Genomic DNA, 26,933 nt, shown 5'->3' on the forward strand with positions numbered 1-26,933 from the left:
CCTTCAATACACTTACCCACTCCACACAGCCCCATTGGGCGCCTAATTAGGACCCCGACTATTCACTCACCTCTGCTTATATTAATCCTGCAATCCCTCCGTTCAAGCCATTTCTCAACAAACTCTCCATTTGCCCAAAGTACTACATTCTACAAAATCAGTATGGCTTCACACCCAAATCTGGACGGCTTATTTCACTTCAATTCCGAACGCCTCGTCTATCGTGCAGTCGAGAACTGCGACTCAGACAAGGAATTCCTCCAAGCGCAGATTCTCAATGATCCCACCATTCAAACAATGAGCACTAGTCGGCTCATGCGACCAAAATCCCAGAAAATCGCAGAAGATTTCGTTAAAATGATACAAGACTCATTACTAGGAGTAATAATATGTCTACCTCCTCCCCCTGAGATATCGTCTCCAAGCACAGATGGCTCGACTCCCAAACCGAAACCAAAACCCGTGCCTATTGGACACATGAGCATCTTTTACACCTTTCCACCAGGCAGTGAACATAACCGCTGTGCCATGTTGGGGATATCACTTGCAGATGGGTTCCGGGGCAAAGGGTACGGTGGAGAAGCTATAAATTGGGCACTGGACTGGGCTTTCCAGTGTGCTGGATTGCATAGGGTTAACTTGGTTGCGTTTTCATATAATGTTAATGCATTGAAGCTTTACAGGAAACTTGGGTTTGTGGACGAGGGTCGAGAGCGTGAAGCTATATATTACCAACGCACTTGGCATGATTTGGTTATGTTGGGAATGCTGGAGCATGAGTGGGAGGTTTTGAGAGGGATAAAATGAGGGAAGAGAATGGATGAAGAAAATGACCTTCTTGTATTTCTCTCATCCAATGTTTCTAAACACCCAAAGAGATGGTGTCCAAGCCTGTGCTGCAGATCTCCAATCCAAGCTCTGATAAAATTTGCTCCAAAGAACGTTTGGAACATCGCAACTTGTATACCCAATAGACTCAATATTCCTTCAGTTGAGTTGAGCACTAGGTAAAAATCTAGTTTAACGGCTTCAAGATTGTAATTTGTCACATCCTCGAACCGCGGGGACGGGAGCTCGCAGTTAGGGAGAAGGATTCGTTTACGTGAAATTTAAGATGATGCTTGAATAAATTGTTGCCATTTAAATTTTGATATTGAAATAACTATACCGATGACTTTAGTTATTGTCCTAGTTCTTTACACTGCTTCATCCGATTCACAAAGTGATAGACTTCAGTATGAGATCTGTCATCGCCAGTAGACTCTCCTCACTGAGCCTGCGGCCGACTAGTTGCAGACTAATTGGCATGCCATGCACGGATTCTTCAGAGTCTAGTTCCATTAGTAGCTGAGCACGTTAAACTTCAAGTATGGGCCACTAACAGTTGTTCTGAATTTGTGCATCCATATCACTCAATGCCTGATGGTCGTCATATGGTGTATCAACAGCCTTGTCGGTCTTTATACCACAAGGGAACGAAACAGCCGGATAATCAAGCAAATTGAAGACGCATGTATACCCAGCGTACGCGAATTTGTCGTGCTTGACGCTGCTGTATGGGGTTGTAGGACCTATAGAAACCGATTAATACAAAGACCGGCGTCTTGTTGAAGGCGGCGGACTTGCATAGAATAGCATCAATGCCAGCTTCATTCCATCGATCCAGGTACGATTTGCAGAGAGAATTGCGCTTAACTTGCATCTGCCATAGATCGTATACGCCTATATCGTTTGCCTCCTCGTAGGGCTTCATTTCTGGGCGGAAAGGCTCACCCGTTGGCTCGAGAAGTTTCCGGACAGACTTCCCTCCGTCTGCCAAAAATATGCCTCCAAGCAGGGCTAGCATTTCCGTGTGCTCGGTTGATGCCCATGTGATGGTCTCATGACCGGCTGCCTCTAATTTCTCAACAGTCTCCTTGAGCGCACGAGCGACAGGAGGGGTTGGGGTTACAACCCCGTCGTTCCAGAGGACCGCGATTTTGAGACGCTCTTTCATCTCCACACTTCGCCAAGGGATAGGAAGGCACTTTGGGTCGCGAATCCAGGGGTTCTGACCGATAATAACTCTGGCCCAGAGGACAATCTCTTCCAGACTCTTCGCTAGCGGGCCGATGACGCCGTTGACGGTTTCCTGGCCCTCTAGACAGGCGCGCGACTGACAATTAGGGAAGCGGCCGGAAGATGGGCGGATGGTAAAGATGCCTGTGCAAGCAGCGGGCATACGGAGAGATCCGCCTAGCAAATTGATTAGTATTGGACTGTATGATAGGACTCTGGCCTAAATACATACCGATATCACTCCCCACGCCAATCCGGCCACCCCCAAACGCAATCAAGGCAGCCTCTCCCCCACTTGACCCACCCGTGGTAAGACTGCGATTCAATGGATTGACTGTGCGACCGAAAAGATTGTTTACAGTCTCCGAGATCATCATGGCGGTTGGTACATTGGTCTTGCAGTAGATCACCGCGCCAGCTTCAAGGAGAAGATCAACGATCGTGCTATTATTGATTGCAGGTTTATTGACAAGAGACGTGAACCCAATTGTTGAATCGTAGCCAATGACGTTGATGTTATCTTTGAGGGAGATAGGTAAGCCATGCAAAGGACCTTTTGTCTTGCCAGTTTTTTGGAAGTAGGCATCAAGTTCCTTAGCCTGCAAGATGGCTTTGTCGAAAAATATTTCCGATAGGCAATTCGTCTAGACCCCGATTAGACCTTTTTGTCCTTCTATATCTTCGGCTTTGGGGGGGAGGGGGTTACCAATTGTTGGGCTACCGCTGCAGTCTTACAGAACGCCTCGGTCACCATCTCTGAAGTCCATGATCCCGAAGATATATGAGATAGAATAGTCGGGGCAGGAGACGAGGTGATTTTCAGTTCATTTTCAGTGAAAAATCCAGATTCCCGAGGAAAATTTGTCACATCCAGCTGATCTTCGGACGGAAAAATGGTATCAGGAATGAGCCATTCGGCTGGGATGGAATCCCTGAGTACTTGGCGCTTTGTCGCGGCAATTGATTCCCACGTCATGGTATTGGCAGTGAAAAGTAAATATTCCAATGGTGGGAAATAATCCCCATTATTAGAACAGATGTGCAGCCTTTTGTATCCCGCTTGAACAATCACCGAACTTCAATCTCAGTATATTTGGATTCATACCGGGGTTGCCAAGATTGCCGTAGAACCTGAGTGTGGACATGATTAGTGGGTTTGATTGGCGGGTTGTCGGTAAACCCTGATATACCACAATGTAGCAAGACGTCGACTGTCGGGATAAGGACTGATAAAAATCGCTTTGAATTAGCGAGGAAGGCGATAGAACCTGACTAGAAGGCGTGATTGGGTATTCGTCGGTAAATTCTGACGTATCAGGATCTAGCGATATATCGATGTTATCAGACAAAAGACCAACGACTTGAATTTAGAGAGCAAGGAATGAAATGACAGATGGATTTTATTTTTATTTTTAAAAAAAAATATACCGCACTCTAGAGTAGAGCCAGATAAGGCATGCAAACACTAATTGACATACTGTTCGCAATAGCTTGTTAGACTTCTATAGGAATATTCACTCTGCTTTCCCTCTACTCCCTCTTAGGGTCTGGACATTGCTCAAAATAGTAGTAGTGATTCATAAGCAAGGCACGCAGATAGGCTTTTTAGTTCACATCGTGATAAATTGTAAAAAAGCCACAAATATAGATTTGAAACAGGTACATCCGCACAGAATACTAAGCATTTGACTACAGAGACACATAAATCATCCGACTATAGATAATAGCGGAATTTTGGGTTCTCCCAATCAGTCTCATCCTTAGCGAGCACAGCAAACCCCTCGTTATCAATAGGTTCCGGAGATTCAGGGTCGATGTTTACATTCTGCTGGCTGTTGCGGTGCTGGTTTTGGATGTGAAGTAGCTGACGTAAAGAAAGGATTGCGATGAAGGCAATGGCAAGTGAAATCATAATCCCAATCCAGGCACTCTACTCATAGTCAGCGGTTATTATTCAGCTTTGAAGTAGAATAGTAGAACTCACGTTGTAGTTGGGCTTTTCATTGGAGAAAAAGAGGAACGGACCGGTGATGTTGCCAGCACAATTTCCAATGAACACCACCGCACTCACTGTCGTCCTTTTGGTATATCCGCCCACGTTCGAGGCAATAATACTCAGAATGATAGGAATTCCGGCAGAATATGCAGGAAAAAGCCACATACCGGCCAATCGAGCCACCTTTTTGCTGGGATCGATTTGAGATACCATAAGACAGCCAGCTAGACTTATGAGTGATAAGCAAGCAGCGGTAATACAACGCGACCTTCGGAATTTAGAGGTGATTATCGTTGACATAATTACCCAAATGAAAGTAAACACCGAAATAGGCAATGAGACAAGGATAGTGTTGAAGTTGGAGTAACCGAACCCAGCAATAACTATGGATCCAAACTGCAACATGGTATGTTGTTAGCAATACTTCATGAAGTGTGGTCGAGCGATAATTACACTTGTGAGACCTCCATTGGGGATGCAGGATCCCATGGCGTACACAAAGAGAAGCCAAGTCTTGGGGTCTATGAGTGCTTCAATAAATTGGCTTTTTGACCATATTTTCGAAAATTCAGTATGCGTCTCCTGCTGAGCGCGTCGGTGAATGAATTCTCCCTCTTCTTTGGAAATGAATTGGGCGTTACGAGGGTCATCTGGCAAGAAAATCAAGAATACGATTCCATATGCAAAGGTGACGATGCCGAATATGATGAATATCCACTATACACAGTCAGCTTAGTCTTTGAGAGGAAAGTGTGTTCAAATATGAGAGACTCAGGCAGCATACTCTCCATGGCTCAACTGAATTGTCAATATGACCGATTCCATAAGTTAAGAGTCCGCCGAAAATGGACGAAATGCTATTTCCCGCAAACCATATCCCATGCCTAGAGGCATGCTCGGAGCGTTTGTACCACAAACTAGTGACCAGTGACAGACCTGGGCTAATTGTACTTTCAAAAACCCCAAGTAAGACACGAACGGCCACAAGACCGGCAAAGTTGGATGTTGCACCATGGCACGCCACGACTACAGCCCATGAAAGGCTAGAATATTTATTGTAAGCTTGGGACAGGAGGTGTGAGAGAAAGGGGATGCTCCACGCACAAGGAAATGGACAGAAACTTCCCGATTGGAAGTTTGACGAAGCATAGGGAGATCGGGTAGGATGCCACCAAGAAACCAAAATAGAAGGCACTGGAAGCCCATGAATACTCTCCACTTGTCATATTCTTGTTTTTTCACTGTAGTCAGCAATCATCCTTTCATGGGATCCAAGATATTATATACTAAGGACTCCATTATTCCAAAGATCGCAGTATTTCCAAGCGCGGTTTTATCCAGGTATTGAAGCATGTAGGCAGCAAACATAAGAGGAAGCAGACTAAAAGAGCATGTTAGTTGGGACTTTTTCAGAAAATATTGATGGACATTATCTTGTACTGCCAGTCAACCCTCCGCATCAGCGCCTTCTCGTCGTGGCAATGGACTGGTGCCTGTTGAATTTCAGGTACACTCTTTCCCTCTTCCATTGGGAAGTTCGTATTAGTATCTTGCATATGGGCTTTCATGATAGTTGAGGCCAAGAATATTCCAATGTTGTTAAATATGCCAACAGAAATGATGTGTAGTATTTATATATTTATGCCGAGCACCTGCCAATTATTACCTGCCAAGGCACTCAGCTTCTAAATAATGAATTGGAGTTTTGGAAAACATAGGAAATTTAGAGTAACCTATCACTATGTTTAGATATGGCGACAGAAGACGCCATTTCCCCAGCCGCTGATGATTCCTAGTTAGTCACGAAAGGGGAAATTGGTGGGTTTTGATTGGCCATCGGGAATTTCATCCAATAGAAGCCGTTAGAATTGGAGATGGTGGGCTTATCTATTCTATCCCATGTCACGGGCTTTGGTGACAAAATTATTTTCATCCTATCCTTGTTTCCCATCGCATATCACCATCACTGTGCAGGCGTCGGACAATTATTGCTAGCTTTACGCATCAATTCGCGTTGATAATGGTGAATCAGTCGCAATCCGTTCCCAGGTCAGATCGCCGACCAGGACGACCGAGGACACTTGCCTGTGAGGTGTGTCGATCAGCGAAAGTGAAATGCGATCAACGTCACCCACACTGCTCGCGATGTTCTCGCTTGAATCTACAGTGCCTTTGGCTACCCACGAGAGTCGAAGTAGTCGAAACTAGAGAGTCCAATACGAAGATTAGGAAGATTCTTCCAAAGCCCTCCGCGCGGGATACATGCGCCAATGGCAAATCATCAGAGATGGAAAATGAAACAATTAACCCTTACAACACTATTGATATCCATCACGACGTCCACGATATGCCAGAGGGTACCATCTCCCGCCCCCGCCAGGATCCAAGTGATGTCACCTTACTTTTCGAAGTTGAAAGCAATTCGGATATCTCCTGGGACAACCCTTGTCCAGATTTTAGCAGCCTCCTGTATTCGCCAATTTCCTTTATGCCTAATATTATTCTCGACGATTCCCTAATCCTCAGTGGCCATGAACACCAGGCTTTTTACCACTATCAAGACAGATTCATTTCAGATCGTCTGCTTAAAACTCCTCAATGGTCTATGTTTGGCTGTATTCTTCAGTCTATCTATCATATACCCATGGCAATGCATCTTCTGATCGCAGCATCTTCCATGGACCTGAATCGACGGTCCCCCAATCCGACTATCAGTCCAGGTGTAACCAAAGCCCACTTCCGCAAAGGCTCCGAAATGCTCATACAGCTCATGAACGTCCACGCCGAACCACATCATTTCAGCACGCTTAGCTCGTGGTTCTTTCTCTATTTGTGTATGGGTCGTCGTGAGATCCTTGACAAAAACGGTGTTGACCAGCTCAGTCAAGCGATTCTAAAGTACATTCAACGATACAATTTGGACAGCCTGAGTGCAAATATCAAATCAGAACAAAGCCTTCTCGCCTCTTCCTGGCATGACTCATCCCACTCAGCTGAACCAGGTTTGATTGGACGATTGATGCTGTTGCTAGCAGCAGAAGACATTGAGATGGGGTTCGAGGGATGTGGTGGCCATCTCGCGAATCACTTATTCGGTAGTGAAGATCTGCATTTGCGAATATTCTCCCAGCAACGGTACATATTGGAGCAATATTGGGGCGAATCATACCCAGAATACGAGGCGATGCATGATATTCAAGTTACACCAGTAATAGAATTTGGAAATAAAGTCGGAATGATCTTCCAAAGGGTGAACAGGCTGAGCAATGGGGCCTCGGAGGAGGTAATGCCGCGTGACCTTGACATCGAAGGCAGGATTTCACAAACAGAAACGGTATATCTAATAGCAGACCTTGCCTAAATTTGCCTGGAACCGCCAATATAACTAACGTGTTCTACGTAGCAATATTGTTCCATCATCCGAATGACACGATCTTCAACGACGCCGCGATCTACTTTCCTGCGAACAACCGAGGTTGCCGTGGCCAGTTTTTACTTCGTGAAACTCTACTATTTTCGCTTAACTCTGAGCAATCTTTCGCAACCAACTCCATCTCATATCACATCCGTTATGTCCGACCTGATGAGCATCGCACACCGTGCATTTGGGGAACAAGACACCTGGGGCCACGAACTATTCCAGCTCCCTCTCTTCATGACTGGCCTCGAAACCAGAGATCGAATTCATGTGGAGTGGATTATTTCCAAAATGAGCAAACTGCGATTTCGCAATTCCTTGAGTCGAATCATATCTATCCAAGATCGAATTGGGAGTCGTCTTTCTATACATCGCATCAGACAATCCCTGCAGGGCCTTACAGTATAGGAATATTCGTACCAAGGTTAATTAATGCCTGCCATTTCTTAAGCTGAGTATCCTGCTTAAAAGCGTGAGCGGCAATCTCCGTGCACGTTGCTTTGCTTTTACACATACCCTGTCTTCTACCGGAATCATTGCTACAATAAAATGTGGCTTTGATTGATCTACATACTTCTCTGTCAATGGAGAATGATCGCGGTTTAGATGCTTCTGTTCACTATTATTTCCAATTAACCGTATAGACTACGGATGTCGCCTATACAGCATTTTAGGTCTAGCAGTATATTGTTAGGACCTAGTCCTAATATCAATGTGCGCTACGTATATCGGTCCCCGGCATGCTAGAACATAGCGTTCTAGCATATTTAGTCTTTTGGCTTGTTTGGCTAGTGCGCCTGGGCACGTGCCGTAACATATATACGCCATATTTATGCAATAAATCCTAATATGTACGAGTGTAGTATTACGAGACATTAAATGGTATGTGGAAGGCTGTGCACTACATTTGCCCAAAGCCGATTATAAAGGATAGCAAGGAATTGACAAAGGATTAGCAAGTTACATAAAGGGTAGGGGAAAGCCCTCCAACCTGAATATTTACCCACCCAGCTACCATTTCCTATCCACCATTCTACCGCACCTCTCGACACTCTTGCATCACGAACTCAGGCTCCTTAGGATTAGGACTATGGCCTCTGATTCTCCTGTGTTTCTTCGCGATAGCTAAACGTTACACATATATATGTTAACCTAGTATCTCGCTCCCCACTCTAAGAGGCTTCCGGAAACAGAGACAGCTACATTATACGTAAAATTTTGTCAACGTTAGGGACACATTCAACCAGAATGACAAAACCTGGATTGCATTCTAGTGGTACAAGCGAAATCATGGCCTAACCTTTTGATAACCCAGAAGATCTCTCAGAACATGCCCTTAGATCGCCAGTGCAGTAGCTCCATGCTAGCCATATGATCAGAAGGATCGGGTCGCCCATAAAGCTCGCTCGCCACCTGCCATTTCTTAAGCCAAGTATCCTGCTTCAAAGCGCGGGTGGCAATCTCCGAACTTCGTTTTGACTGAAATCTGACTCGAGTCATTTCCAGGCGCGCGTCTAGCTGCATAAACGTTCTTTCTTCCAATAAACCCTCTTCCTCAAGCAAAAGAACGATAAACCAAAATATGCGAAAGTGATCTCTTCACCGGGACGAGTGTCCTTGCTCGCGACGCAGGAGATGGAATCTCCTTTGTTCATTGGCATTGACGCATTAGGGATGCATGAATGATTGAAACGCGAGAGGAGGATGAACAACCCCTGAGCTGTAGGATCGTTGTGGTGCGCGTTGAGATTGCCCGTGAGCACGAGTGCGAAGTGGTTGGACAGGAATGCGTGTGTCAAATCCGCGAGTATTTCTGCAGCGTCGCTTTTCAAGAGGAAGAATTCTGAGATCTTGTCCTGGGACGCTTCTCTCAAGCCTTTCAGGACGTCGTCATCGGTAATATCGTGTCTATTTGGTTTTGCGATTGTGAACAGTGCCTTTTCACGCAGGATCACTGACCCCTATGGCGTGTTGCAAACCCGCCCCATCCCTTGCCTGAAGAGGGTTTGAGTTCGAATGGGGCCTCGGGTGGGATTTTGAGCTGGCGATATGCTGGAAATAGTCAGTTAGGTTAGTTCGAACAACCTCGAAGAGGGAAGGGTAACGTACGATGCTGGGCAGACATGGTGCGAGGGGTTTCGAGGGAGACGGTCAAGCCGGGTTTTGTTGCAGAAAAGCATACAAGAAGATGATGTAAAGCCTCGACCGGTGGACAGAGAAGTAAGGAAGATGTTGATAGGTGGTCCTTACTTGAAAAGCAGTTTCCACTTTAACCTTTATGCCGAAAGGAAACCTCTCGTGTTGATAGCGAAACAACCTTGAGCCTTGAGGAAATTCCCACTTCAATCAACGACCGTGTTCAGTCCCACACTTAGTTGTGAAGAAGCGTGGAGTGTTGCAAATGGGTGTTATGAATAAGGTATCTCCATCATTAAGACGAGCGACATTATCCAATTTTGATGAGGATTTGTTGAGTGTGGTCCGAAAATTTTGTGATAGGTATTTTGCAACCGAGTTCCAGCTCAGCGGGACCCAAAATTAGTGAGAACTTTTTGGGTCCCGTTGATCTGCCGTTTTGTAACCACGATGCCTCCCAAACGGGACATAGGACAGCGTGAGCAGGAATTATTTCTCTGGCCCCCGTGCGGGTACTGCGAACCCTGTATGTTAGAAAAAGCATGTTAATTTCTATCACCGCCAAACTGTCTACCCCGTTTAAAACATATTTACGCAAATTACCCTTCGAGCTTTGGAGATGCTTCATATATACTAGTATCCATGGATTAAGGATAGCTATAATACCTCGGGCCACTACAGGATCTACTATACTATGCTAGTATCTACCCCTCCAGTCCCCGTACCAACTCGAGAATGGTTTGTACCACTTCATTTGGACTTTCCTGAGGCACCCAATGTCCAATTCCATCAAGCAGACGGAGAATACGGAAATCAGAACAAACCGCACCGCTGGTCATCTTGTCGAGTGCCCCGGGTTCTTGATAAATACCCCAATCCTGCTTGCCAGAGACGAATGCGCATGGACATTCAATCTTCTTCCCAGCAAAGGTATCATAGTCTCGAGTATACCGACCTCCCGGAGCAGTGCGCACGCGATACCAGTTCAGCCCTCCTTGGAAGCCAGTCCGAACATACTCCCCGGCGTAAACTGCAAGTTCGTCGTCCGGGAGCCACAAGTGGGAACTCTGTCCCTGTGTTGGCTCCTCCTTCATGTCCCTCTCCACGGTCTCTGGCATGGTAGCTTCCAATGGCATGATATAGTAGCCCGGCATCTGAACAATTTCATCAGCAGTCCAGCTCTTTAGTGGATGCGGCTGGTTCCCCGGCCAGGATCCGCTCTTGAGATGGAAATATCCACGTAGGAAGCGATGCATTTGATCACGAGATAAAGATGACATGTCAGGACTCGCCTGTGGTGTCGAGTAATACCATTTATAGTGTTTGCGGCCATGTTGCGCCAGAGCTTCATGGATCCCCGAAGCAGCTGCGGATCCCTCCATACCGCCACCTCCACCTCTCGCAGCAGCCGCACGCTGTTCTTCCACGGTGCCTCCATTTGCAGTATTGAAAGGCAGGGTCGGGCTACCATTGAAAGGGTGGCTCATGAGAACCACGCTCCGGAAGAAATCCGGCCGTATCAAGGCACACGTCGCGGCCGTCATAGCACCACAGTCATGACCAGCGACGCACTGCACCGAGCGATAACCCAAAGCATGCACTAGAACCACGATATCGCGCACCAGCTCGGTCATGGAAAAGCTCGTCAAATCCACATTCTCGTAGGCTCGCGTATCCCAGCCCGTCGTCCGGCCGAATCCGCGCTGATCTGGGGCAACCGCGTGAAAGCCCGCGGCTGCGAGCTGGGGCAGGACTCGACGCCATGAATAGGCGATCTCAGGAAACCCGTGCAGAAGCACAACCAACGGCCGATCGTGGGCGGGAGTGGCGCCAGCCTCGAGAATGTGGAACGTGAGATCGCGCGTCTCGATGAATCGGCTGCAGACGCCTTCCGGGAGGGGCAGCGGCTGTAACTCCTGTGAGGGAGTGGCATCCAGGGACGACATGGTGGACACTGGACACTGGACACTGTTGGAAAAGTGGGTTTTTGGGGCTGGGAGCCAATCTTGGAAATAGTTACCGGATCACTGGGACTGGGTCTGATCGTGGTGTGGAGGGGCTGGGTATTAATAGGCTCAGTCGTGAAGTAATGATGTAAATGAACTTTATGAAGAACTGATAAATTGAAGATCCTATGGCAGACTAGATAGAATCGGGGGGTTCTTTATGAGACTTGATTATTCTTGGGCAGAGGAACTATTTATGCCGATCGGGAGTCGCGATTCGGGGGAAATATCAGCCTGTTTTTCATGAATACACTCCTAGTTTAGTTCCCCCCGTCCCTATGAACCTAGGTTCAGGGACTACTCAGTGACTAGTGAGTTGCTGGTTCGGGAACTGTACCAAGTTCGAGTCCTTCGTCATACAGTGGCACCTTCAAGCTTGACTCTGGCGATGAAAAATTCAATTGCACATCTTGGAAAGAGCCATAAGAGTGTCTTTCAGCTACTCTTTCGATGCCTCAAAATAAACGACTATCCAATCAATCCAGATAGATATAAATCCATGTAAATGCATCCAGGAGTATGGTCCTACGATGTACTCTATACCCGTGCCAAGTACGCGGGTACCTGAGGCACTCCAGTCATGACGCAAGTTTCCCTTTTCCCGCCCAAACTTCAAACCTCCAGCTCTGCTCCTCCGCATGTAACATTCACTTTCTTACTTGGCTCCTTCTTGGCCTTTTTTCAATCTCTAATCCTGGGCGTCAAAATTTGTCCTCCTCCCTAATCCCTTTCACCCGCCATCACTTTCTCTGGCTTACTCTCACTCCTTGGTCCCCCGTTCGTTCCGACCGTATGCGCCCTGTCCGGCCTTTTTTCTCTCGTACTCCCGCTTGATCCTATCTTTCCCTGCTTCGCGTCGCATCATCTAGGAGCTTTCTATCGTCAAGTTGCCACACCTGCTACCTCGAATCTCACTCCATACATTCGGACCCCGGCGCTGCTTTGCGCAGTGTCCGGTCGGCTATCCGACCTTCGTTCATCCCCCGTGAAGTCGGCAGCCTGAGCAATCATGTTCAACCGTCGCAAAAGAAGCAGAAGCACTTCTCATCGCCAGGTGCGTTTCCAACGGGAAGTCCGGACCAGATCTATACGTGATGGATTCTATCTGGCACTTATCATGCAACCTGAACCACTTATCCATAGACAATGGAATAACTACTGCCCAGACAAAGACTAACTAGTCCTGTGTGTTCTATAGCCACTATCCGGACCTGCAGCGCAATCCGCCCAGTCCGCTGCCAGCCATGCATTCCTAAAATCACAGCCATCCTCCAACAGCCTCTCATCGGCTGCTGCCGCTGCTGCCTTGCGCAATCTCACACCCACCCCAACGCCAGTGGAAAATGTCCAGACGAAACGGATGGTCCAGCGACGGGCCTCGACCCAGTCGCCAACCAATCTACAGGCCGGTCGTCGGTCTGTGAGTGTGAACGGTCCTCTGCGTCGATCAAATAGCTCGAGTTCCATGACGGCAAGGACTTTTCGTGAGCCGTCGCCCCATCGCCCATCCACCAGCTCCGGCCCTGGCGATAGACGTCACGTACCCGTCGATGCGCCCCCGCTACCGTCTCTGCCGTCGAAATTTACGCCACAAAATGGCTCGGGTCGTCGTGCTGTCAGTATGGAGCCCTCAATGAGATCCCCTCCGGCATCTCCGCGACGGTCCGGTGTGCATACAGGCGGAGATCGAGGGCAGGCTGGTAGCCCGGGCGGCAACCGCATCGCCAGTCTAGGCACAGTGCCAGAGACAGACCGACCGGGCAGCCGAAACTCTATCAATTTCTCCTATCCGATGGGCTCACGGCCGATCTCGCCGACGTCGCCCGTGGAGAATCGTCCAATGAACCTGGATGTGGCTTCGGTTCGCGAGTCGCCCGACGAGGGTTCTGCTATGCAACAATCTGTCTCCGAGAGGTCTGGCAATTTGAAGAGTAGGACCCCTGCGGTGGGAAATGCGGAAGAGACCCCTGCAGCTAAAGCCGCAGGTATTGCGGCTGGTACCGCTTTCGCTGCTGCTGCTGCATTAAGCCTGCAGAAAAATAGCCCTCGCACGGATACTAGCCATACAAAGGCGGAGCCAGTAGGGCAGGGGGCACCGGCTCCTAGCTTGCAGGAACAGCGAATTGATCGCTCAGTTCCGGTTGAAGAGAGTGGTTCGGGTAGCGAACAACCTTCTTCCCGACCTGGGCTCGATCGATGGCCCTCTACGGTGCTCGAGGAAAATGAGCCGATGGAGGAGGTGAAAACCAGTGTTCCTACTATTCAATCCACCGGAAACCGATTTGCAAGCGCATCTACAGCAATTGATCACAGGGAGGCAGTGTCGACCCCACAGCCGTCTCCTCAGCCATCCCCGAAGGCCTCAAGAGACACCACACCACAGCAAGATGCGCATCTTCGTCAGTCCAGCAGTCCCGGCCGGTCAGCCCGTTTCGCCAAATGGCTCTCTGTGACTGCTGCTGGTGATCAAGTTCATGAGCCCCCACCACGATCTGTATCACCAGTCAAGTCGGCGTTGAAACACCCTCGTGGCAATTCATTGTCACCGGATCGAAAGGTTAGCATCGGCGGTCGCATTGTACAGCCACCCAGCGAAATCTCCGATGGAACTTCGGTTGCTTCGGATGAAGGTTCTCGGGTCGGTATGAAGAAACGACCGGTCAAAGTGAGCTTTGATGACGAGGCTGAAATTGTTGGCGTCGCAGCCAGTCCGCCCACCTCTCCCGAAGAATACGTGCCAGAATCACCCCCGAGTAAGGGCAAGTCTCGTATGAGCTGGTTGGGTGTCGGCAAGAAGCGAGCACCACTTGACTTTATGACTGGGGATGACGACTTCGATGAAGTGATGAAACCTCGACCAGCGCTCCCGTCTTTCGGCAGTGTCCGAGGCAACCGCGACGGTGGGCATCCAGCTCCAGCAATTCCGGACTTTAGTGACAATGAGTCGACAAGCTCATCAGACAATGATATTGTGGCTCCCGGGTTGTCATTTTCCAGTGACCATGTCCTTGGAGGGATGCTTCCTAAAGTTCCGCAAAGGGGACATTCACAGCCTCACAGTGTCACCACCTTAGAGCAGCTTTCTGTCACTGGAGATCCTTCACTTTATCAGCAGAAGCCTGCACCAGAGGCCAAACTGGATGGTATCGCTCTTGAGAGCCCCACTGATAAGTCAGCCTCCTCTGTCGTGAATGCGAATGCCGGTCTACCTGTTCCTGCTATTGCCGTTGAGCCGGCTACACCTCCCGTAGACAGTGACCGACCAAGCTTCGAGCAGCGGTCCAGCTTGGAGTGCCGTATTCCAGGCGGATTCCCTGCATCGGGCTCTGACCGCAATCTCAAGAACACTACCTCCGCGCCTACTATTGATTTATCAAAAGTGCAACAAATCGCAAGCGCTGTTCCACACTTGGATGACCCGGATACCGAAGGCGAATCGGGTGATAGTGTCTACAGTGATGCTGCCGAGGACATTGATGGCGACGGTTTCGGTTCTATCAACGCTATTGTTGACAGTGGACCAATCCCTCGTTCACCAGGGCCTACCAGTCACAGTCGTGATGCCACTCCAAAGGCAGTTGATCGAGTTGCAGCTATTGACAGTCATTCGCAAGATGTTACTAATCAAGCACGGGAAGACCCTCGCTCTATCACTCCTACTCAGGACTCCGTTAACCGTGAGATGAGCGAGTCTCCCATCACTCCTTCGTCCAATCGAGGATTCGAGTCGGCATATCCTCCACTACCACTCAAGCCGAAGCCTCAAGCTTCGTCTCCCAATGGAACCATTCGCTCGACTGTCAACAAGCAAGATCGGCCCACCTCTTTCGCATATCGTGGAGACTCTGATCTGCGGGATCCTCATGCTGTTTCCACTAACCCTGGTAAAGGCAAACCTCGACCAGTCTCTCTTGGAGCAGCATTCCAAATGAAGAAATCGCATGGCGCCGGATTTCCAGATCCCCTCCGCCGCACCACATCCAATGGCAGCGACTCTTCAAGCAGCTTCAAGCGTGCCAGCTCTTCTACCCGCAGTGATGGCCCTTTTTCCATGCGTCGGACCATGAGGGGCAGTTCCACACAACCCCAGCTCTCGTCCTTTTCCGGCCGTGCAGACTCTCCTGATGATCGTCGGCCTCTTTCCTCTGGCTCGGGGGCCGGGACAATGCGAAAGACACTACGAGGCCCCACCGGAGGCAACGAGCGATATTCATTCTTCTCAACCAACAACAAAGCGCCTCGGGCAAAGTTCACTAAGGCACCCCCGAAATCCATGCGAAACTCACGCTTCGTGGATTCGGATGGAGAGGGTGATGAGGCACCGGCTCAGGGCTTCCGCAGCCGGTTCGCCGACTCGAGTGATGAAGATGAACCCGGCAGCAACGCCATGCGGCCTGTTCGTGGTATCCCTCGCCGGCAAGGTATCCACGACGGGGACTCAACAGACCTGGACGATAGCTCTGAAGGGGAACGTCAGACACAAGCCGCAGCTGTGACTGCACATCGACCGAATCCCGCGCCACCGGGTTCTCGGGACAAGACCAGCCCCAACATGTCTGGCTTCGCGGCAGTGGCCAAACAACGAGGGATGACCCAACGAGAGCTGGAAGAATTCATCATGCAGCCTCCACGAGGTCGGAAACCCGGTCTTCTCACTCGCCTTGGTCTGAAGAAGTCCAAGAACTCCGATCATCGCATTCGCAAAGCCGACGTCGAAAGTCCGTCTCGAAGAGACACTCCGTTGGAACGATCGCGGCTGGAACGTGATCAGTTGCGCGGAGAGCCCTTCACGAACGGGGTGAATGGTGACGGTGGCGTAGTGACTACAGTGACCGCAGATCCGCCCGAACCAACCTCCCCACGCAAGCTGGGCCGGCGGTTATCAAAGAGACACACCACCGGTGGTGACCACTGGCCCCTCCGTACGGAGCCAAGAACTGAGACGCCTGAGCCAATCCCCGAGCAGAGTCAGAGCCTCCCAACGTCACCCCTGCAGTCAAATAAGGTTGGGCCCCCAGTGACTAATGCTGAGCGCAACGGCAGCGTCTCGGTTACTGGCGAAGCTGCCGGTCCCATCCCGACTATACAAGAGGAACCCGAACCTCCTCAAGCTGGGCAGGCTGGAGCAGAGATCAATGATGCTCGCTCGGATATTACCAGCACGACAGCTGAAGAACCGGGTCTTTCAGCACGCGATGTAGTGATTGCTGGTTCTGGACGCAAGAAACGATTCCCATTATTGCGAAAGGCCTTTGGTCTACGAAAATAATCAAACGAATATGTGTTGAGGCCAAGGTCTTTTCTTTTTCCTCTTTATTTTTTCTCCCTTCTTCTCTCCTTTTTTCTTCCTCTTCTTCCTCTTCTTCACTTTTACTTTTCGGGAAGCATTATGGTGGATTCCCACCGTACACGTTTAATGCCTCGCCTTTTCTTTTCTGTGATATTCTTTTTCCTTTCCAACCTGAATTGTCAGGCTTGGTATTTTTCTCCCTGAAGGAGGGATTCCATCTTCCGAGTGGATCTAATCGTAATGATTGATATATGCTTGTCACATGTGTCTGTGTCTTGCATGTATTTGTGTCTTGTCTTATTCTGTCTTGTCCGACCGACCACTCTTTCTTTCTACTATGACACTCTTTCTTTCCCTTTTTATTGGCAGATGGGGTCTGGACTGAACTGGTGGTCTTCATGGGCCTCCTCTTCGCAAGTCAGATCCCCGCCCCGGCTGGCGTTATGCTGGGTCCTTCGTTCTGGGGCGTTTCCCTACTATATACATTTGATACCCTCGTTTCTCTTCTGACTGTTGAACCTGAACTCACCTTCATTCTGGTTCCGTTACTCTTCCCATGTACGATTTGTCCCTCGTTGAGGTCGGGTGGTCGGGTGGACCCCTCCATATTATCGCAGTGTACTACTCGTTGGTCAATTCCTTAGACATTGCTCCATAGATATAATTGGATATGGAGCAGGCTAATTGAAACATTTTCGCGCTGCGATTCGACTGCTCTTGTTCCTCTAGCATAAGAATTGTAATTGATCCCCCACAGTTACTGGATTTGCATGGATTAGGCACCCATTGCATTGCGTAGACAGATGTATGAACGCGAATACACTCGACTACGATTGGAGCCCACAATGATCATTGTACAACGATAAGGACTGCGCCGCGATGAACTCGAAATCGAAATCGTCACCAAGGCCCCATCCTCACAAACACAGAGCCGTCGGAGACATTCACTTGCACCACCAGCAACCTTCAGTTCGGCTACTCTAGCTCCCAATCCAACACCAGGTCCCAGCCACCGGCCCGTGCTTCTCACAGCAACACAGGCAGGCACAGGCACAGCTCATCTGCGCCGAGGATGATCCACAACACGGTGATTCAGTGGAGTTCGGTGGAGCCTCCCCAGCAACACACCCCAGCAACCACCAACCACGGACCGGGAAACCCTGAAAATCCCAGCCACGCTGCCTCCCGTTCAGCTCGCCAGCTGACGGACCTGTGATGCGATGAGGCGATACGCCAAGACACATTTGTGTTTTGTTTTTGTTAGGACCCAGCCTCGGTATTTAATTACGGGCTGTGAGATCCAATGATACTGGAACAGGTGCTAGTGTATTGCATGTGTATGTGATACTTGTGGCGCTTCTGCGTCGAGCAGTCTAGACGTCCTGCAGGATTGCCCGATTTCTGGTTTTTCTGGTTTGAGAAATGGGGTGGCTAGGTGTAATTCGGGGTTTGGTTTGGGGATTATTGGGTATGATTGGGCGTTGAGTGGTTGGTTATGGGCATTGGGTGCAATTGGATGCAATTGGGTTGGTTGGGCTGGGGAGAGAGGAGTATCAAGTGTACATAGAGAGTGGACTCGAGCTACGGTTGTCTCCGGATGGGGGTCCATTGGATTAATGGAAAGTACGGAGAAGATGATTTCATGGACACGACCGTGGTGTGTTGTTTGGGCTCCACTGATACGGAGAAGTTGGAACAGATCAGAAATACGGAGACACGGAGATACAGTACACTACAGTTGACACGTAGAAAGCTGTTGGCCAGTGCTGCGGGAATTTATTGGGGTGATTATTCCAACGGTCAATTGTTTTATTTAAAGGGTATCCTATCGTCCTCAACTTATAGTCCCCGAGATTCCCCAGATCAATATCCCCTGATGACTGCCATAACAAACCCGACGCGTTGAAGTACTTTGTGTAAGTTTGTAGATAACCAGTGGAGCTCAGCGATCGGCGCCCCGATTTTTCCGATTCGACCCGCTCCGTTGCCATGGCAATAGACGCTGTTTCCATGGGAGCTGACCAGCTGAGGAGCTAAGGACTCCGGGGCTGGCCAGCCTCCATGTGAAAGTAGAGATGTTTCTTTTTTTTGAAAAGTACGGAGAGCTCCGTTATGGAGTTTGATTTTGTATAGCTCAGGTATGTATGCAGTAGTCCGTATACGGAGTACAGTATGTATGTACTGTTATACAGTACATATATAGAGAGGATGCCAGCGATCGGTGTCCACATTCCTATCGAGCGGTCTGGACGAGGTCAATTATGACTCCGTATAGATTTAGTGAGCTCTGGAAGACAAGTAAAAGTGTGTTTCCAAAGAACACTTTTTCTACCACAGAGAATAATATTCTTGTAATGAGTTATTACTCCAATATTATGTAGCCAGTTCCTGAACCTCGGGCGATCGGCCCCCCCTCGATTAGGCCCAGGGCGGACAAGTAAACAAACAGAACCAAAAACCTTCCCAACCCCCCCCCAAACTCCCTCCCCGAGATAAATAAGCCAACCTCCACTCCACCTCCACCTTCCTCCCTCTTCCTTTTCTTCCATTCCTCGAACTTCCCTTCTACACTTTCCATACCTCACACCCCCAGCATTCTTGCTACCCCCCTTCAATTCTATCAGAAAAGCTTAGATCCTCACCGATCTAACCTTCTTCTCCCCGCTCTTCTCTCCGAGAAAGACTTCCCCCAGTCAAGTCTTTTCTTGTCTACCTTTCGAGTTGTTTCTTAACAGTTCGAAAGGCATTCGAGAAAGGACGCTCCAAAGTCAGTCAATCTGGACTTTGACGCCCGCGTCCCCATCCCCTTCAGTGTCTTCCCGTCGTCGTACCGGAGTGACGCTGTCTCTGAAACTACTCAGACGCGAGTAGAGGGAGAAGTTCAACTCGATCACACTTCGCGCGTCGAACGGGAAGATACTCGAACCTCTGCCCCTCTCCCCGACCCTCGTGTCTACGGAAAGGAAGAAGTCGATTTCCGCATCACTCACGAAGATCGCACTGCGACTGCCAACGTCAACGTCAACGAGAACTTTGCTCCTCGCTACGAATCTCACCAGACTCGCAACTACGCTGCCGAGGTTGATTTGACCCGTGAACGGTACGTTTTGTTGTTTTTGTTTCTGTTATTGTTTTGGGGCGAGTCCCAGCCTCCTCTCCCAGACCGCGACTTCATTGGAAAATGACGAATGGCTGGGAAAAGGCGTCTGGTGGAGCCGCTATTCGACTCGGATGTCCCATCCCGGTCTAGAGTGGTTACGGGACTTTTTTTAGCCCCAGAAACTAAATTACGTGTCACGATAATACCATGGCTCCACTTCCCCCAATGAGCGGTGACCCGTGTTTTTGTTTATATGTTTACACCAGACTTTCTTTTCTTTTTCTTTTTATTCTTAATGTGGGACACACTCGGACTGACTCTCTCCTCTTCTCTTCCTCTCCTATAGCTACCCCAACTACCGTGAATCCTCTGTCCGCTTCGAGGAACGTCCCCAAGTTTACGACCAGGCCGTCGAGAACCAACTCGACATCACTGAGAGAGAGTACCGTCGCCGGACCTCTCCCACTTACGAAGTCGACGTCTCTTACGACCGTCGCTACCAGGAGCCTTCCAACTCCTACGACTACCAGCCCACTCAGGCCGTCGACGTTTCGTACGACCGCTCTTACCAGCCTCAGCCCGCTTCCGCGTACCGAGGCCAAGAGTATTCCCGCCGCGAGGTCGAGCTCCAGCAGCCTTCTACCTCCGTCTACTCTTCCCCCAAGACCGAAGTCAAGGTCGAGACTACTACCGTCCGTAACGTAACTCCCGCATCTCGCAAGATGGGCTACTACGACGACGAGGGTCACTACCACTCCTTCCGCCGCGGCGTTGAGCGCGCTGCCGACCGTGTCCTGCACCCCTTCTCCCACCACGATCGTGAGGAGGTCGTTGTCAGTGACGAGCGCGGCCCCGCCCGCTTCAGCGATGGCGTCCGTGAGGAGGTCCGCATTGTGGAGCCCCGCAACCGGGGTACTGCCGGCGAGAGCGTCCCCATTCCCTGCCACTTTGTCCGCATCGGTGACATCCTGATCCTCCAGGGTCGTCCCTGCCAGGTCATCCGCATCTCGGTCTCCCCCCAGACTGGCCAGCACCGTTACCTCGGTGTCGACCTGTTCACCCGCCAGCTGCAGGAGGAGTCGAGCTTCGTCTCCAACCCCTCCCCCTCCGTGGTGGTTCAGACCATGCTCGGCCCCGTCTACAAGACCTACCGCATCCTCGACCTCCGTGATGACGGCAAGCTTGTCGCCATGACCGAGACCGGTGATGTCAAGCAGGGTCTCCCCGTCATCACTCAGGGCTCCCTCTTCAAGCGCATCCGCGATGCCTTTGCTGACGGCCGTGGCTCCGTCCGTGCCCTCGTCATCAACGACGGTGGCCGTGAGCTCGTCGTCGACTTCAAGGTCATCCACGGCTCCCGTCTGTAAATCATTTGCCTCTGTTCTTTACTTTGGGCTTTTTGGGTTGCTGTCTAGATCTTGAACGATGGTGTCTGGCTGTCGTCTCTCGAACCCTCTCCGTCCATGTGTCCTGCCTCCTTTTGTAATGTCTTAGATGGGGATTGGTGTGGTGGCACTTGGGTTAGACGGGTGGGTTTCGGTGATGGCTCATGCCATGGCGTGATGAACTTCCCTTGTGTGATTTTTTTTATTTATTTTGTTATCTTATTTCCTTTGTCTGATGATCTACTCATATGAAACTACGGTTGTGATTTATTAGTTGGACTTGTTCCGGTGAAAATGTGATGGATCTTTTCTATCCTACTACTTCCTGCTCTTGTATCCATTTCTCCGTGTTTCTAACCTGAAGCTTGTCGCAATACAATTAAGTCGGACCTGTAAAGCTGCTCCTGAAACTTGATGTCATGTTTATTTTGTTTTTGTTTTGTTTTGAGAGTGTTTGGTTACGTAGTGGAGCTGGTTATGTAGGTCTGGTGGAGACGAGTGGAGGACTTGGGCATGACCTCGGTCATGGTGAGGCAATCCGGTATGCCTCGGTGCCCAAGCTTGTCTGTCGTGATACAAGACAATTGCCACTTTGCATCCATGTCTCATTTGTAGCATATTACAGTATTTCTCCTGCTTACTTTTCAAGGTAGCCCCATTACCTGCCGGGTACCTAGAATATGACGTCTGTTCACTACTAGGCGCGTTCTCTCCGTCTTCGAGTAACACAACATCCATGGAAGTCAATGGCCCCAAATACACCTTTAATCATGGTTTAAATTCGTATAGTATGATTTTAGATTATCCGTCGTTGCAATTGAGGTTAATTTAAACGCCAATGGCATGCCATGGTTAAATAACGTGGGTTTGATCGGAATGTCGGGGTAGATGAGGAGAATGTGGAGAATATATATCCATGGAACGATGGCAGCCCAATCCCATCGGCCCACTATGTTTTTATGTAAGGTTGGTGCCACCAGATCCAGGATTTCCTTTGTGGTAAAATTAAGTTAAATATTTTGCATTGTATCAATGTATATATAGGTCGTACTAGGTAAGGTTATACCTATGGAGTTATTTTGGACATAGGTAGGTGTTAATTAACGGGCATGGATACTTCTTACTCGGGGTAGGTAAGCTATAGTTAGATCGATATATAGAGGAGGCAATACAGGAATTGGAAGTACACAGAGAGCGCAGTGACATTTCAATCGCACTACCTAGGCAAAAAAAGACTACAGCCTTAAACAAGATGATAAACAATATATAGAAACAAAAACAACCTCAATTTTCCAAAACACCACCACGCCCGAGCACCAAAAAAATACACGTCGAATCCAGCAAAAAGGGAGGTAAAAAAGAAACGGTCCCATTTCCATAAAAAGGTCCAAGTAAAAGCAAGCATTAGCATGACGGGAAAAATCGAAGTGATTTCGAAAACATGGGTAAAGATGGACATGTGAAAAGCAAGAAGAGATAGAAGGTAATAACTGGAGAATAGCTAATTGTCGCAGGATAGGAATAGAAGATGGACGGTATGGCAAGGCAAAATCATGAAGTTTGACTTCGTGGACTAAGCCAAGCTCCATATTCACATGCCTCACATCCATTGAGAAGTTCTCGCTGTCGTTCTCCAGTATGATATCAACTTATCATATGATTCGATTCATGACGCCGGTCCGGTATGAGGGATATGAGAAGACGTAGACGTAATCGCAGACAGACGCCAGCAAGGTAAAGCAAACCAACAGAGACGTGGGTTATAATGTACAACGCAAAGGGAGCGAGGTGAAGATGTGAGAAGACTGAGTGGTGAGAATAAATGTGACAGATGATGAGGGTTGAGAACGGAAGAAGAATGAAGAGGGTCGTGTTAGAACAAGGAGAGGGGGTATCGTATAGGGGTTTGAAGGCACGGGCGAGATCATCGGACAGAATAGAACATGAGCAGCGAAGCACACATGCTCGGAGGTAAGAAGTAACAGGTAACACAGCAGCCGCGTGGACCGCTATCGCTCCCCGAACTTGCCATACTCTTGCTGCCACTTGAGCAGGTGACGCGTGAGCACGTCCATCATCTCCACACTACTCAGGTCTTTAAAGTCCTTGTCATGGGCCGACGTCGATTGGGCATCGCCATCGCCATCTGTCAATGCCGGCATAGACTCGCCGCCGTCACTGACGGTGGACGCCATGGCACTGTCAATCTGGTCGACCATGCTCTTCAAGAGCAGGCCTTGTGCCCGGTCACCATTGCCCGTTGGCGTCGACGAGTTTTCACTGGCGACCGCCATCTCCACCTGCATACGCGAGATAAACTCCAAGATGGCAGCGACACGCCGCTTCATCTCGTTCATCGTCGTGCGCTGCGGGTGCATGTGCCGCGGCTTGCTAGGCCGCCCCGTGTCCCCGCCATTCATATGTGTGCCATTGATATAGCCGACTCGAGGCGAATCACTTCCAATGTCGTGTGATTGACCCCGACGCGGGGACTCGGTGCCGTTCCCGTTCGTGTCTCGATCCTTGGTATATTGGTTGCGTCCGACTCGGCCGCCGCGTCGAGCTGGGGGACGTCCGGATTTCCGCGTCGAGGGCCGCGCAGGCGTAGGCTCTTGAGGGGTGGGAGTATTTGGGCTTGCCTGGGCCGGCTCAGGCTCGGGGGGCGGAGGGGCTGGTGCTGCAGCCTTGGTTGGGGACCCAATGTCGTTCTCTGATTCTGTAAGTCAAGTATGAGCAACTATAACGAAAGCCTCTCGTTTGCAAGCCGAATGAACACTCACCTTCTCCTTTACGTCGGTTAGATCGCTCTTTTCGGCGGACGACGGTCTCCGGGACTTCGGGCTCTGGCTCCTCAGGCTCTTTGGTAGGTTCCTTGTCGCGCTGACCTCGGGAAGCTGCTCTTTGTCGTCGAGTACCATTGGTCACCTTCGGCTTAGTCTCGTCATCGGATGGGGGTTGGGAGGGTGGCGGGCTCTGCTTTGAGGCAGCCGTGGGCGAGGGAGAGGTGGTTCGTGGGCGCTTGGAGCCTTGTCTGTTTCTGGAATTATGACTGTCAGCGGCCTGCACTCAAGTCACAATGGCCTTGATATAATCGGAGGAAAACGTACGATTCACTTTCACTTCGACTTCGCTTGTTCAAGCGCGGGGCCGCTTCATCGGTAATGCTCTTCGTATCTTCTTTGCTCTCTTCAATCGCTCGTCGGATCAATTCTTCCTCATCGTAGGCAGCGTCCCGGCTATTCATAGTCGACCGCCGCTTCGGATTCGATGCGCCTTCACTGCCTCGGGATTTAGGGTCCCTAGAGCGTCGGGAAGTATCCCGCGAGGAGGCTCGGGAAGAGGGCGCAGGTGATGATGCGGGTGCGACGGGAAGGTAGGTCGAGGAGCGCTGGCTGTGGGGTTGTTAGCATTGTCGGCGCTCAGAAGAACCAAACGAGGGAAAAGAGAATTCAAGATGAAAAGCAAGGGAGAGAAGCCAAAAGTTTAGCTGCCAGACGCGCTGGTCCTGTGGGAGAGGGCTTTCATTGAAAATGAAGCGAAAGGCTCGTTTCGAGTCGCCACTGGTCTTGAGCCCCAGCAGAACCAGACTTGCCAGCAGCTCGACAAGCGACTTGAAAGTGAAGGAAGAGTAAAGTGAACGTTGCATCAGGGCTTCTCAAAGAACTCTTCTCTCAAACTTACCCATTGGATTCACCCCGGATTCTGTGTAAATCCTTTCGACACTCCTCGCAGAAATATTCGTCGGGGCTCATTTCCTCGTCCATAATTCCCACACAGCCACCATGCTGCCATACCTTGCACGAATCACACTGAATGAACATGCTCCCAATATCATCGGACAGCAGATCAGATGAATCCGTGGGCGGAACGCCTTCCTCTGGTTTCACACCAACGCGACCGAGGGCGTCGCGACGAGAGGGGGGCAAACCAGGATAGTCCTGCTGCCCACAGAGACAGCGAGTGACCTCCTCCTCCTCGTCCTCTTCAGGATCCTCGTCGTCCTCTTCACGAGGAAGGTCATTGTCACCGCGGGTGCGCTGGCGCTGGCGCGTGTGTGGGAGATCTGCTCTCGAGCCATTCTCGGTATCGTCGATGGACTGCGAGCGATGACCGGACGAGCCATGAGGGGAAGGGTTTTTATGATTTGATCGGGTACTTCGCTCGCGAGTGAGGGAGTTGTTGGAGCTGGAGGAGTTGGAGTGTTGGAGGAGGGCCGGCGAGGGCTGGGTGGTGCGAGCCCGTGAGGAGCGACGAGGTGACATGGCGGCGCAGTCGTTCCCCGAAAGGATTTGGTCCAGTTATAGGAGCGAGTGGTTATGTTTTTCTTTCGAGGGCAGGGAAAGGATTCGAGGGCGAAGGCGTAGGCGAGGGTGTTCGTGAGGGAGGGAGGGATTCTTCTTTCGAGCAGAACTGGGTTGCGAGGGAGCTCTGGACGCGCGATTGAGAGCTTCGAGGGGGTGGAAGGAGAGGAGGGCAATGGTAGGAATCGCAATAGAATCTGAAGCAGGACGTCACTGGGCTCGAAGAAGAGCCCGATGACTACATAGTACAAGGAGGAGGGCGAGATTGGCGGGGGTTGCAGAGGAGAGAAGAGAAGGACGGAATGGGACTGACTCCAAAAGATCCGGCCGTCTTTCCCCACTCTCCTCGACGCGCCTCATTTTACCGCCCTTTCGTGTCGCTGGTCTCTACAATTTACGAACGGAGTTAATCGATGAGTTGATCTTGTCCTTGAAATTTGGTTTCTTTATCTCGGAATACTCTGTCTAGTCTGTCTAAATTGACCAGGGCTCTTGTCCATGCAGGAATCTCTTCCCTCGCCCTTTCCCGCCTTTCAGAAGACGCTAAGCCTGCACGCCCTCCTCTTCTGCCTCTTTGACCACTTCGAGCACCGGCAAGACGACCACCACGATTCACCTTCATAATTAGTGCGTGGTGGGGATATTTAGATCGTCCACGATCTAAATTCATTTGTCCGAGATGCAAGACTCGAGCGTGGAGCCGCAAGGAGGGAGGCTGATTGTCCTGTGGCCGAAGTGGGGATTTGGCCAATGAACCTTTTGGCAGCCAACCGTTGCGATCTTTGTCGTCTTGCGATCCGGTGTAATTGCGGGACACTCGGTGGATTTTCCGATTGCTATGGTCCATCCAGGACGGCTCTCCCTCGCGGTGTTGCGCTCGTCTTGCCGCTCGCTGGATTGTACTTGACTTGGTCGAGTGAGACACATTTGCCCCATCGAGGCGTCCAGGTCTCATTGAAGGATTGTGTGTTCAACAAGGACTGGTTTTTATATCCTGAGGATTGACCCCCAGATGGTATCGTGGCGCTGTGGTCCGGCTTCCTTTGAGCTCTGCAACCTCCAAGCCGTCTCACGCAAGGCACGGACGAGCTGGTAGCTTGCGGGCGGAATGCAGGTGCATGTTGAGTAGGATTAATTCCAGTTGAGGTAGTTGTAGTCTGGAGTTAGCAGGGATTGAGTAGAAGATCGGATTAAATTGTGAGTAAATAGCTTCGTGAGAGATCCCCTCTCTTTGCGTGACTGG

At 50.0% G+C, this 26,933-nt stretch overlaps 9 protein-coding genes across 9 annotated transcripts; 3 read left to right on the plus strand and 6 right to left on the minus strand.

Annotated features, from left to right (window-relative positions):
• Window positions 1–1,215: 1,215 nt before the first annotated feature.
• N7496_004100 (amidase) lies at window positions 1,216–3,034 on the minus strand (the record flags this gene model as incomplete). Its single annotated transcript, XM_056697031.1, has 5 exons — window positions 1,216–1,331; window positions 1,383–1,571; window positions 1,627–2,235; window positions 2,291–2,702; window positions 2,765–3,034. 5 exons carry the CDS (start codon window positions 3,032–3,034, stop codon window positions 1,216–1,218), a joined length of 1,596 nt encoding a protein of 531 aa, XP_056559243.1.
• Window positions 3,035–3,772: 738 nt separating this feature from the next.
• N7496_004101 (uncharacterized protein) lies at window positions 3,773–4,459 on the minus strand (the record flags this gene model as incomplete). Its single annotated transcript, XM_056697032.1, has 2 exons — window positions 3,773–3,988; window positions 4,043–4,459. The coding sequence occupies 2 exons, from the start codon at window positions 4,457–4,459 to the stop codon at window positions 3,773–3,775; spliced, it is 633 nt and encodes a 210-aa protein (XP_056559244.1).
• A 9-nt stretch (window positions 4,460–4,468) lies between these two features.
• On the minus strand, window positions 4,469–5,583 carry N7496_004102 (uncharacterized protein; the record flags this gene model as incomplete). The annotated part of the gene is made up of 5 exons (XM_056697033.1): window positions 4,469–4,771; window positions 4,839–5,097; window positions 5,159–5,283; window positions 5,342–5,435; window positions 5,483–5,583. 5 exons carry the CDS (start codon window positions 5,581–5,583, stop codon window positions 4,469–4,471), a joined length of 882 nt encoding a protein of 293 aa, XP_056559245.1.
• Window positions 5,584–6,341: 758 nt separating this feature from the next.
• On the plus strand, window positions 6,342–7,415 carry N7496_004103 (uncharacterized protein; the record flags this gene model as incomplete). Its single annotated transcript, XM_056697034.1, has 1 exon — window positions 6,342–7,415. The coding sequence occupies one exon, from the start codon at window positions 6,342–6,344 to the stop codon at window positions 7,413–7,415; it is 1,074 nt and encodes a 357-aa protein (XP_056559246.1).
• Window positions 7,416–8,795: 1,380 nt separating this feature from the next.
• N7496_004104 (SET domain-containing protein) lies at window positions 8,796–9,597 on the minus strand (the record flags this gene model as incomplete). Its single annotated transcript, XM_056697035.1, has 4 exons — window positions 8,796–8,986; window positions 9,049–9,380; window positions 9,452–9,524; window positions 9,582–9,597. 4 exons carry the CDS (start codon window positions 9,595–9,597, stop codon window positions 8,796–8,798), a joined length of 612 nt encoding a protein of 203 aa, XP_056559247.1.
• Window positions 9,598–10,312: 715 nt separating this feature from the next.
• N7496_004105 (alpha/beta fold hydrolase) lies at window positions 10,313–11,554 on the minus strand (the record flags this gene model as incomplete). The annotated part of the gene is made up of 1 exon (XM_056697036.1): window positions 10,313–11,554. The coding sequence occupies one exon, from the start codon at window positions 11,552–11,554 to the stop codon at window positions 10,313–10,315; it is 1,242 nt and encodes a 413-aa protein (XP_056559248.1).
• Window positions 11,555–12,623: 1,069 nt separating this feature from the next.
• Window positions 12,624–16,883, plus strand: N7496_004106 (uncharacterized protein; the record flags this gene model as incomplete). The annotated part of the gene is made up of 2 exons (XM_056697037.1): window positions 12,624–12,668; window positions 12,813–16,883. 2 exons carry the CDS (start codon window positions 12,624–12,626, stop codon window positions 16,881–16,883), a joined length of 4,116 nt encoding a protein of 1,371 aa, XP_056559249.1.
• Window positions 16,884–19,016: 2,133 nt separating this feature from the next.
• On the plus strand, window positions 19,017–21,371 carry hexA (putative Woronin body protein HexA; the record flags this gene model as incomplete). The annotated part of the gene is made up of 3 exons (XM_056697038.1): window positions 19,017–19,031; window positions 19,640–20,004; window positions 20,351–21,371. 3 exons carry the CDS (start codon window positions 19,017–19,019, stop codon window positions 21,369–21,371), a joined length of 1,401 nt encoding a protein of 466 aa, XP_056559250.1.
• A 2,027-nt stretch (window positions 21,372–23,398) lies between these two features.
• Window positions 23,399–25,651, minus strand: N7496_004108 (uncharacterized protein; the record flags this gene model as incomplete). The annotated part of the gene is made up of 4 exons (XM_056697039.1): window positions 23,399–24,105; window positions 24,170–24,420; window positions 24,497–24,781; window positions 25,071–25,651. 4 exons carry the CDS (start codon window positions 25,649–25,651, stop codon window positions 23,399–23,401), a joined length of 1,824 nt encoding a protein of 607 aa, XP_056559251.1.
• Between the last annotated feature and the right edge of the window lie 1,282 nt (window positions 25,652–26,933).

The sequence above is a fragment of the Penicillium cataractarum genome (assembly GCF_028827025.1).
Source record: "Penicillium cataractarum strain IBT 29864 chromosome Unknown utg000002l, whole genome shotgun sequence".
Classification (NCBI taxonomy): domain Eukaryota; kingdom Fungi; phylum Ascomycota; class Eurotiomycetes; order Eurotiales; family Aspergillaceae; genus Penicillium; species Penicillium cataractarum.